This window comes from Octodon degus, unplaced genomic scaffold (assembly GCF_000260255.1).
Source record: "Octodon degus isolate 3935 unplaced genomic scaffold, OctDeg1.0 scaffold00189, whole genome shotgun sequence".
Classification (NCBI taxonomy): domain Eukaryota; kingdom Metazoa; phylum Chordata; class Mammalia; order Rodentia; family Octodontidae; genus Octodon; species Octodon degus.
The window spans coordinates 1,654,034-1,666,079 of record NW_004524765.1 but is presented as its reverse complement, the minus strand read 5'-3'; the positions used below and the strand labels follow the sequence as shown (position 1 = coordinate 1,666,079).

General features: G+C 44.8%; 2 protein-coding genes across 3 annotated transcripts in view; both read left to right on the top strand.

The window, feature by feature from the left end:
• Acap2 (ArfGAP with coiled-coil, ankyrin repeat and PH domains 2) overlaps positions 1-1,778 on the top strand; it is a 137,051-nt gene extending 135,273 nt beyond the window's left edge. For both annotated transcript variants that reach the window (XM_004643996.2, XM_023704133.1), the window contains one exon: positions 372-1,778. In XM_004643996.2, coding sequence (XP_004644053.1) covers positions 372-472 — 101 coding nt within the window. In that variant the 3' untranslated portion in view covers positions 473-1,778. The remainder of the gene's footprint in view (positions 1-371) is intronic.
• Positions 1,779-6,394: 4,616 nt separating this feature from the next.
• Xxylt1 (xyloside xylosyltransferase 1) overlaps positions 6,395-12,046 on the top strand; it is a 140,235-nt gene continuing 134,583 nt past the window's right edge. Inside the window, exon 1 of the mRNA XM_004643995.2 lies at positions 6,395-6,976. Within this exon, the coding sequence (XP_004644052.1) occupies positions 6,473-6,976 (504 nt within the window). The 5' untranslated portion in view covers positions 6,395-6,472. The remainder of the gene's footprint in view (positions 6,977-12,046) is intronic.

The window sequence follows — 12,046 nt, the reverse complement described above, 5'->3', positions numbered from 1 at the left end:
AGCGAAGGAGATACTTAAGCAATGTCTTGTTTACTATGCCTCATTTAGAATGACTTAAATTTCTCATGTGCTAATAAATGTATTTCTTACCTTGCTTTAAAATATCTGCATCCTTGCTCTTTTCTAACTTTGAACTTTCCTCTGTGGCTGCATCTGAGGTGCTTTTTTCAGGTATAGTTTTTTTTTTTTTCTTTCATTATATACTTTTCTGGCATTTATATTTAGTTGACTTTTTTTCTTCCAAAAAGACTTATCTGAACAAAATAATGTAATGATATAGAGAATAGTTGATAGTAATAAAAATGAATGTTGTTTTATTAATGCTTTACTGGTATAAATTTTAAAAGTGTCCTTATTTTCCTTCCATTCAGGTGATGAAACTTATCAGGACATTTTCCGTGATTTTTCACAAATGGCATCCAATAATCCAGAGAAACTAAATCGTTTCCAGCAAGATTCACAAAAATTCTGAGTTCTTTAAAGAAGAGGGACTATATGAAATCTGTTGACTTCTTAATGTGTGCAGCTGAAAACTCGTAACTTTTACTGTTATAATTCTACTTAATTTTGGTAGATATTGAATGGTCTTGGGGAAAAGTGCCCGTTGATTGCTATTTTTATAAATCGAAACATAGACCTCTCATAGTTGGACGAAGAATCTACTTTAATACTTCTTTAATTGAAAGGAAAAAAAAAAGCCTGCTTAAAGGACTTTTTAAAAAAATAACTGAAAGTTGAATCTAGATTAGGACCACAAGTAGGTTACAAGAGGTTAGGGACAAAACCTCTCTTCTTGCCAGTGAGTAGTGAGTGGCATTGATGCTTTGCTTTCTGTGCGTCGTCACCAGGATCATTGAAGAATGTCTCTGTCCAGTGGGAGCCAGTTTTCCCGCCCTTCTCATGAACATGTCTTTCTTTAGCTTCTGTGATGATTTTCAGTGATTCAGAAATAGGTATATATATATTTTTCTGGGTAGCCTAACTATCATGTACACACTATATAATTTAATTACTAGAAATAAAGCATATAGCCCCATTTGTTTAGAAATACCTTTATTCTCCTTAGAGATAGTAGATTACTGACCAGCACTTAACAGCCATGTAGTGGCTATACAAGGAGATAGTAGTTCAGTCCTTCAGTTATTCCATCTTATGAAGAAAAGAAGCTTTTAATTCCTTTTTTTTTTTTTAAACCCACTAAAATGATCCCAAAGCAAAACTTGGAGCTCTTCATTGTTGGGTTTATTTCATAAAAACTTAACAAATTATCAGTGTAATAAAACTGTGTTGCAAAGATTACTTGAATGTTGGAAAATTATACTTCAACCAAAATGTAAATTCCAAAAGAAAAGTTGATTTATTAAATTTTGTAGGCCTTTTTTATATTTGCAACTTGTTATTTTTAAGATACTGTTTCCTTTTGCTCCTGGTGAAAGAAAAATCTATTTGCCTAACAAAAAAGAAAGCTTGTTTTTCTTATTAAAATATACAGCAATAAGTTCCTCTTGCTTTTTTCTACATCCGTTCTTTGTAGTGTATACAGTATACATTCTTTTAATAATATCATGAGTATAGTTTTAGAATTTGGTGATGTGAATTACAGACCCTTAAGTTCCAAGATACTATGAATGCACGTATTTACCATTTATATACTACAAGATAGTCTGATAACATTTTTGACATGTCAAGTAATTGGCCTTATGGTTCCTTTTCAGTGTTGTGAAAATTTGAGTTTAATCTTCTTTGAGAAATTATGCCGGTAATGTTATTGGTACTCAGTTTCTAAAGAAAAAGTTTTACACTTCTAGAAGAGATACTATACTTAATTAGATAATAAATTTTTGTAACATTTGTCCCTAATAAGTAGAACCTTTTAAGTTGATTAAACATCAAATCAGAATCTAAGCAGGAATTACACTGAAATAAATTCATATCATAGAAAAGGTTCCATAATTTGGTCAAATCGCAAACATGTAATGCTTATTTAGTAATAATCACTATACATTAGATAAGGATAAAAATGTAAGTTATATCTAAGGAAACACCTGCACAGCATTATGTTTTATGACAACATAACAGAAACATTAAAACTTTCCTGTTTTTAGAGTCACAGATCATTGGGTTATAGATACTTCATTTAAAGGGAGAAGCCTGACTTGGACTTTGTAATTAATTGCCCTTTAGATCTCAGTGATCTCAAGGAAGACAAATGTACTGAACATAAAGGAAGGCAGACAGAGAAAAGAAGGCCTTACTTCTGTACATAGTGTCTGCTCTTGTTTTAATCCTAGGTGTCACTCCTGAAGCTCCTGACCTTTATTAAGTTTCCTTTTGAACCTGGTCCCTGGTGCTTGAGGAAAAGCACCAGGGACCAGGTTAAGAGGAAAGTCCTTTGGCCATCCTTACCTCCTTAGTTTGAGTCATGAGTTGTTAACATGGCGGTAGTGTCTATTTAAAGGTCTGAGATGTACTTGAAGTGCTCTACAGGTGGCCATGGTTTTGAATTGAGTATCTTTGGAGAAAGCCATATCTTTAATGTTGCAGGAAGACTGCAGGACAGAAATACAAACGTATGGCTTTATTTCATAAATGTGCTTGAGATTCCATCTTAGTTAAATTTGACAGAAATGATGGAGTAAACCACAAGACTTTAATAGTTACAAGTTAGGTTGGCTCTTAGATGAATTTCACTATGTCAGCTAGTAGCTTTTATATAGTATGTAACAAATCTGGGTAGGAGAAATTATAGTATAAACCATGTTAATCTTACTCTTAGGCTTCTTAGTCTGTGTGATTGCCCTTTATTTTCTTCCCATAACTGATTTGATAATATTAGTTTCTGATTCTTTATCATTATTCTGTTAGCTCATTATCCTTAGTGCATTAACTTGAAAATTGGAGAATTTCCAAAATAAGAATAGTAGCACTATGAAGGGTTTATAAAATGTAAGTTTTATTTTAGAATTAGACTAGAGGTAATTGAGCAGTGTTTGCAATACTTCGTTGTAACATTTGGTGTGTTAGGTTTCTATGGCTTAAAAACATTAGTGTCCTTAGAAATCCAGAAATTTCCATGGACTTAACTGTATAACAGTGTGCCTAATTCATACTGGTCTTACTGTAGGTTTTCATGAACTTTGAAATTTACCTTCCCAAACATACAGACTTAATTTGTAACATGTACTTTAGTTTTTTATAAGTGCATTTTAGGGGGAAAAAAGGTAGACTTTTTTTCAACAGTCTGGAAGCTTTTAAGTTTGTGGCAATGTTAGTAGTATTTTAAAGATGTAATTTTATGCATGTGAGATGTGGTCACAATAAACTGAATTGTGTTTAAGACTACATATGCTACCCATTTCAAATAACTGACATTCCTAGATCACATACTGTCAAGTTAAATCTTCTGTGTGATAGCATTTTTGATGTGAGCTGGAAAGATGATATATTTTTTATAGAAATTATGTCCTGAATGGCTTCAGAACTGTGTGCTGTTGTAGAAAGAGCACTGGAGTAGTAGTCACTATCCTTGTTGATTGAGGGCTTCTCACAGATGAAATGAGTGGATGAAACAAGATGAAAATATAAAAACATCTGTGTGTGTTTTGCTGTTTATAGTGTACTTGGACATTAGTTTATCTCACCTGATTCTGACAGTAGGGCTTCTGAGATCTTAATCTGAGAGCTTCAAGAGCTTTGCTTTTTGATCCTAGTGCGTGCCCCTTGTTTTATAGAGGTGGTCCTCTCAGTTGGTGGCAGAGCTGACACCATAACCATAACCCAGGTCTGACTGACTACAAGTCAGAGGCACTTTATTTGTATCATGAAATGTTTAGAGATCATTGTAAAACAGCAAGATCTAATAATGACTGCCAGCTTTCCTTGCGTTTCATAACGAAGACGCCAAATATTGTGGAGGGCCTTGATTCAAATTTTTAAGGAATAGATGGGATTTGAAGACATCAAATTGTAGGAAAATACACATTTTTGTAACAGCAAACATGTATGAAAGCAAAACATTATAAAGGTAATTTTAATTCAGCACTTACTGATTTCTTGATGCTTTCAAATGAAAGAGGTAAAAGAAGCTTGGATTTAGTTTTGTTGAATCCTAACATGTATAACGAAGGTTTTATGGACATCATTTTCTGTTTAGATGAATTTTATCCACCAAAAATTGGATAATCTGGGGATAAAGCAAGATTTGATTGAATGCATCTTTCTCTGCATTGGTCTTCTAGATTTTACTTTGTGTCACTCTCCCCTAAATCCTTATTTTCGTGTTAATCTTAAACAGGGAAAGCTTGCTACATTATAAAGATTTATTTTATACAAACGCTGAAAGTTAACTTTTGGAAATGATGAGCTACTTTTCTGTGTGTTTACTTGTGCTTTGTGATATTTCTGGATCATTCCAGTCATAAAGACTTATTACATGTACTATTTCTTGCTACCTGTGAAAAATATATTTTAAAGAATGTATAACCAACACTCCATTTACTTTTTGTTAGTATGTAGAAGGTTTGTATTTAATTCATGAAGATAGTTTTCCTCTAGTGTATCATTGTAAATGGAACAAAGTACATACATTGTTATAGCTATTCTAAAATGTATATTATGTAAGAATTGTAAATACTACACTTGATTAAGTAATTTGTATGCTGAAAAATTACAATAATAAGTCAATAAAAATCTTACTTCTGGCATTTTTTTATGCTCAGACTTCTACTTTCTTGTGAACAACACTGTAGACATTTGTTCTATATTGAAAGTTCTATATAACATGCCTGTAATTCTAGCTACTTGGGAGGATGAGGAAGGAGGGTTGTAAGTTTGAATGAGACCCTGTGGCAAAACAAGTCCAAAAGGGCTGGAGATGTTGCTCATTGTTAGAGTGCTTGCTTAGCATGTGTGAGAGCCTGGGTTCAATCCTGGCCAAGCATGTGTGAGAGCCTGGGTTCAATCCATAGTTCTCTCCTCAAAAACCAAACAAACAAAGACTGTATACCTTTCTAAGCAGTTTAAATTGATCCTGCTAGAGATCAATCAAGAAAGCAGATTAAAATGAACTCGGGCCTGCCCCCAGGTGCGCTGAGACAGCAATTGTGGTATTGCGTACCTGTAATCCCAGCTCTTGGAAAGCTGAACACAGGTGGATCACTAGGAGTTTGATCTATGTAGTGAGACCCTGTGGACCTGTAGACCCTGTCCTAAACTACCAAAAAAAAAAAAAAAAAATCACTTTCAGTTTCAGCCCCACTTCACATGGGGTGCTAATTGTAGTTCAGAGTGATTAGGTACAGTACTTTTTTTGCTTGAAGTCTTAACAGCTTGTGGTGTTGGAGCTGAAGCTTGCTTTCTTAACCTGTGTTTGAAGCTGTAATAAAATATAACCTGGATCCTGAATGACATTCATCTTTGCTAACATAAGTTTGGGCTTTGGAAAGCAGTAAGACGGGTTGGGATCCTGGCAGCATTACTTACAGACACCTAGATTTAGATCTGTAAACCTCAGTTTCCTTGATGGTAAATACTCTTACCTCAAAATGGTGAGGATTAAATGACGACCCAACGCGATAATTATACCCCCCTCCCCCATGTGTGAAACTGGTTGCCAGATCCGTTTCAGAGGTCCAGTGTTTTTCAGGAGTGTTGCCCCAGGAATGGGTTAGGATGTAGCTCAGAAGTAGAGGGCTCACTTAGCAAATGTGAGGCTGAGGGTTGAATCCCCAGTGCGAGGGTGGGGGTGAGGAGTGGAGGGATGGGTTGTAACTGCCCTGGGGCTTGGTGCTAAAAGTTAGCTAAAAATTTGCTAAACTCCTTGGGACATATTAGGCTACTTATAATGTATTTCGGTCTGTTGGTAGCACAATCTTGGAAGCTACTACTGAGGTGCTCTCTGAAATGCACACAATGAGCAGCGGGGTCCCCCTGCTGACCACACCATTAGATTTCCTCTGTTTTGTCCCAGAGTGCTAAAGGTGGAGGGGGTGTAATCCTACATCAGCGTTAAAGGAGAACTTGCTAGTTTAAATTTCCCGCCCTAGCTAGTTTCCAAGAGTTGAAACCAGATGGGGAGAGGCCACAGAACCTCCAAATATTGTGGGTGGGGGAATGTACAGAGATAAGATTACTCCCTTTACTTGCATCTAGAGTTTCTTTGTGCTAACCAAAGATCAGTTGCGTTGATTATCCTGTTTCTTAATGGCTCAGCTTCGCTGTCCAGCAGCTGGCTAGGCAGGTTAGGAGCAGAGCTCCCCTGCCAGCCAGCCAGCTGGTGGAGCGGGCCTTTGGGGCTGCTAATCCTTGTGCATTTAGGACCCGGCGGCGGCGGCGGGGCTCGTGCTGGCTCACCGGCGCCCGCGATTGGCTCTCCGCCTCGCGGCTCCGCCCCCGCCATGGCCGCCGCCAGCCCCGGGCCTGAGTGCGGGCGGGCGCCCCTGGGCTCTGATCCCCTCGGCTGCGGGCGCGGCGCATGGGCTTTCTGCGGGGCGCGCCCCCGTGCGCCCGGGCCATGGCACGCCTGGGCGCCGTGCGCTCCCACCACTGCGCGCTGCTGCTCGCCGCGGCGCTCGCGGTCTGTGCCTTCTACTACCTGGGCTCGGGCCGCGAGACCTTCTCCAGCGCCACCAAGAGGCTGAAGGAGGCCCGCGCCGGGGTCCCCGCCGCGCCCTCGCCTCCCGCTCTGGAGCTGGCGCGGGGGTCCGTAGCCCCGGCCCCGGGAGCCAAGGCCAAGAGCCTGGAGGGCGGCGTGCCCGGGCCGGTGGACTATCACCTGCTGATGATGTTCACCAAGGCAGAGCACAACGCCGCGCTGCAGGCCAAGGCCCGCGTCGCGCTGCGCTCGCTGCTGCGCCTCGCCAAGTTCGAGGCGCACGAGGTGCTAAACCTGCACTTCGTGAGCGAAGAGGCCAGCCGCGAGGTGGCCAAGGCACTGCTGCGGGAGCTCCTGCCGCCTGCCGCGGGCTTCAAGTGCAAGGTGAGCGGGCCTCAGCCGGGGCACGCATACCATCCCGGGCTTCGTTGCGCGCCGCTCCTGGCTGCCGGTGGCTGGGGCCTGCCCTGCTCTGCCTAGTTCTAATGCCTGGGGCCTGGCGCTGTCCTCAGGCTCAGTGGGTTCACAGCGTGCTGGAGGCCTGGCCTGGGGGTGTGTCCGCCAGCAGGACATCTCCCAGCTGAGGCTTTCCCTCCCCCTTTTGCTCCCCTACCCTCCTGTTCTGTGCTGCCCCCTGGAGAATCAGCATGCCCCTAGTTTACAAGCTTGCAGAGTTCAGCTTTGCCTCCAGTATGCACTTCTTTTTGTGTTCTTTGGTGAGGATGGAACTGGTCGCTTGAAGGCACCAGTGGCCATTTGAGCAAAGTTAGGATCTTGGCGAGGCCCCTGGGAGGCATCCAGGGGCCTGTCATCACTAAGTAATGCTTGGGTCAAATCTGGTCCAGCCCACTGGGGACCATCTTGTGTTTCTGTCTCTATGGCCCTTTCTCCCATACCCTTAGGGGTCCTGAATCCACCTAGAGAAGCCACAGGTTCTTACTAGTGAAGAAGGGGAAGCCCTACGAGGTGTACGAGGTGCTGATGTGACCTGGGGAGGGCACATTTAGCCGCCTTGTCTCAGGCTGGACCACCTGCTTGGGCTGCAGCTCCCGCCTCTCACAGCCACTCATCTGCTTTCTGGATTGGGTTCCTTCACAGTCTTCTTGTGTTGTGTTGACATGATAGTTGTGCAGAAAGGGTCTGAATCTGCTTTTGGGTAGGAGTAGGTGACCTTCGTGGATGGAGACTGATATTGGCATGTGAAGGGCAGTGAGGGGAGATTGTATCCGATCTCAGTTCACCCAGGACCCCGCAGGGTTAGGGGTCTATGGCAGCTCCTTCTTGCCTGGTTTTAAGTCTTGATTTCTTGCTGGACTTGACCTTTTCTGGCTTTACCTCTACTCTATGCACTTTTTGCTTAACTATGTTGATTGCTCCTTTACACAAGCTGTGCTCTTTGCCTAGCATGTTCCCTCTTCCTTCTTGGGCCCTTAGCTTCTACTCAGTTGTAACTACCCCCTCCCCATGTTCCTAGACACTGGGGCCAGTCCATGCTCAATCTCCCCATAGCGCACCATTTCTGTTCTCTCCATAGTGTGGAAGATCTGTCCCCTGTGCAGGACCAGTGAGTCCACCAAGACACCCACTGTGACCAAAGGGGACAACTGGTCCAGGACCTCCTCCTTCAGGAGGCCAAGAATCTGGCTCCTGGAGCTGCTGGCTAGAGGAGCTTTTGATTCCTGCTGAGTGTGGGCTTGGAGCCCATCCCTGTTTACCTAAGTGGAGTCTCTGGAGATAGAGCAGCTTGTGTCGGGTGATTCTTAGGAACAGCTGAGAAACATGGTACTGGTCAAGATGAGGGTCCAGGGCTCTTAGTTGTAGGGCCAGGCTGGGCAGATCGGGGGTTTGTCGAGGTTTCCCAACCCATCCCGAAGACCAGCATTATCCTCTCCACCTACCGAGTGTGAGGGAGCAGCCTGGGCCTGCTTCACACCATTGCCAGACCTCTGCATTCTCTTCTGAGTTCCAGAGGCTCTTGCTGCCCGTGCAGGCACCTGCTGTTGGGAATTTCTCCTTGTTCCAGGTCTTTCCCATCTTCATACACCATCTTCTGTTTAGGAAACCCCACAGCAGTGCCTCTTCTGTCTTGGGACTCTCATGCCTTACCGACCCTGTGAGGTGTGATTGAAATACACAGTGAATGTTTAAATTTAGTCATTACAGTAAGAGACACACTGCTGTGAATTTCCCTTAAAATACTGCCTTTCACTTGGAACATACCCCGTGGTTATTGCCACTTTCTGATGCTGCTCTGGAAATCTGATCTTGTGGATGTTTCTATGAAGTATGATCAAAAGCATGGTCAAGTGCCATCCAACAGAAAGGCAGGCTTGTGAAAACATAAGCCTGTCCTCATTCACCTTACTGACCAAGTCTGGCACCGTGTGACTTCTGCCTTCTCCCCAGTGTCAAAATGACCATGAATGGTTAGTGTTTTGAATTGATTCAGGACATCAAGGTAGCCACAACAGTGTAATTAAAGGCACTTGTAATAAATTTTAAAAAATTAAAAACGTATAAAAAGTATCGTCGTATTTTTCAGTCATACTTCATATGTATGATGCTTGGCACTAGTTGGCACCAGAAATATTGACCCCAGGATAGATCCAGCCTCAGGACTGGGCTTCTGTCTTGGAATATGCGTTTCTAGTTCTGGCCCCCTCGCCCCTTGCAGCCCTGACAGCCATGGCCCCACTTAGGTCATGCTGGCAACTGCAGGGGTCTCAAGGAAGTGCCGCCTCGTCTGCTGTGGCATGGGGTGAGGTTTGGGGGCTTCCACCAGCTGGCATTGGGGAGGGGGAGCTTAGCAGTCCTCAGTTGTATTGCTTCCTTGGCTTTTGGGCTCATAGTATATGACCACCTTCTGATGAAAGGTGCCCCTTTTTTTCTTTAAACAAATGGTTCTAAGGGACTTGCTTCACTCATGTGTGGTTTAATTCTTCCTGGGATTTGAATGCGTCGCCCACAAACTGCTCCACACACCTGTCCATCTGCCTGGAAGACCTCACCTCCAGTCCAGCTTTCAGATCTCAGTGGAAATGTTCTTTCCTTTGTAAAATTTCAGGGCTCTAATAGGTCCAAGTCTTTTTCCTTGGTAACATCACAATACTATTTATGTAAGTGCTGAATTAATTAATGGTCTTCCTTGCTAGACAGTGAATCCTTAAGGGCATGGACCCTGATGTCTTTTGAATCCTATGTCCCCAGCGCCTCACAGCATGCCTTCCATATGCAGGAGGCTTTTATACAGATGGTGATTTCTTTAGTATTGGTGAGGAGGGAGGAAGGAAGCTAGATATTGTCACCAGGTTGCATCTGACCCGGAAGTGATCTTCAAGAGCACACAGCTCTTGAAATTGAGGAAGTGAGGAAATTGCAGAGCTCCCTGAGGAGCTGCTATCTGGTTGTGGCTTGCCAGGGTTGGGCCAGGGTTTTCCCTTGTGTGCTGCATTTCCTCTTTAAGGAGCTCTTCTCCCATATAAAATAAGGGCCAATCATCCCTTCCTCTAAGGCCCCTGGCAGCTGACTTCAGCCTCCTGGCCCAGCCTGTGGTCCCCAAGCTCTGGGGCAGGCTGCCCCTTCTCACAAACTGTTGCTGTGATCCCCTTCTGGCAAGGGGACCCCCACACTTGGAGGAAGGGGTCAGGACTTACTTCGTTTTTTTTTTTAATTAAAAATTTTTTTTTTCTGTATTTTAGGGAAGGGCCTACAGGGTGTACAGGGTCTCACTACTAGATCGGACTCATAGTGATCTGCCTGTTTACAGTCTCCCAAGAGCTGGGATTATAGGCATGCACCACCATGCCTAGTCTCAATTGCTATCTCAGCGTGCCCCAGGGGCCGGCTGGCACAGCTGGCCTGGGGATTGAACCCCTGGCCCATTACCTCTTTTTTTAATGTATTTGGTACAGAGTCTACGGACTGTTCAGTGTCTTACTATGTACATCAGACTCCTAGTGATTCTCCTGTTTTTCAACCTCTCAAGTGCTCGAATTATAGGCGGGCACCACCATGCCCAGTGTCAATTGCTGTCTCTGCATGCCCCGGGGGCAGGCCGACATGGCATGCTGGGGATTGAATCTGACAGCTGTGCTCTGCCTAAGCAGGTGCTTTGGTCTACTGAGCTATCTGGCCGGCCCTGACGACTTACCTTTGGTGAGCCTTCCTTTCTTTACTCCACCAGGTTTGACAGACTGTAACATGGGTAACCCATGGAGTACTCCAGGAGTTTGGGTGCCTGGAGTTTGAGTGCCGGCTTCAATGAGCTTAGGGTGTTGTCTCATCTAAATGAGGTCTTGAGGGAGGCATTCCTGGGGCCTCATGAAGTCACCAGGCCCTGCGCACCTTCCGGCTTGCAGAGTCATCATCTTTAGGGAGTGGACCAGGCTGGCTAGCAGAGCTCGAGCCATCGCATCTGGCTCTTTACCCAGATCCAGCCCCATGCTGCCATGGCTTTGGTTTTGAGTGAGTTTCCTCACGTGGTTGTCTCTGCTGCTTCTGAGCCCAATAGGACTGGGCCGGGAGTCCCAGGGCAGTGTTTTGGCACTGACAGGACCTGGTGGTCTTCTCATCCCTCTTTCCCGAGATGGCCAGCTTGCTCCGCTGCTGCCGCAGCTCCTCAACAGGCATGGGGTGTTGCTTCCACATTAATCACGTGTTTCCTGATCCCCTTCGCTAAAGCAGTCCTCGTGCCAGCCCTCCTCTCTCCCGCATCTGGCCCCCTTTGCCTATTGTAGCACATTTTCCATGGCTCTTCCTTTCTTCCATCCATGCAGCAATTGACCCATAAACGGCGGGACACAATGGTCCCTGCCTACGGGGAGCTTATCCCCTGTGCCCATGGGTTGTGTGTGCCGGGGAGATTGAACAAACAAGTCAATGTAGAGCAAGTCAGGGCATCTGAGTTCCCTGGAAAGAATAGAGTGGGACATGGGATAGGGAGGTGGAGGCTGGGGACTTGATGGCTGTCTTGTGTATGTGGCCGGGAGAGGCCGACTGATAAGGTGGCCTTGGAGCCCACACTGAAGGAAAGGGGGAGGGAGCTCCCTGGATGAGAGAAGAGCCTTAGAGAGCAGCTCCCCTTTCCTTGCTGGATCTGCTGTAGCCTCCACACAGGCATAGAACTTATCACCTCTTCAGCTATTAGGTTTGGGAACCCCAGAAGGGCTACCTGTTTCTGTGTTAGAAGTGACAGACATGGTAGGCAAGCAGCCACTTGACCTGGAACCAAGAAGCAGGCAGATTTCTGGAGGGACAGATGGTTCTGGGCAGCCACCAGCCTCTCGGCAGGACAGACAGAAAAGGTGAGAGGAGGGAGGTGGAACAGGGCAGATGTATCTGACAGGGCCGTCCTGAACGGATAAGCTTCTGTTTGCCTTGAGGAGGGTTCGTGGGTGCAGTAGAAAGGGGTGCAGGGTGGGGAGAGGAGGCCAGGGTGCTGGTGTAGTGGCTCAG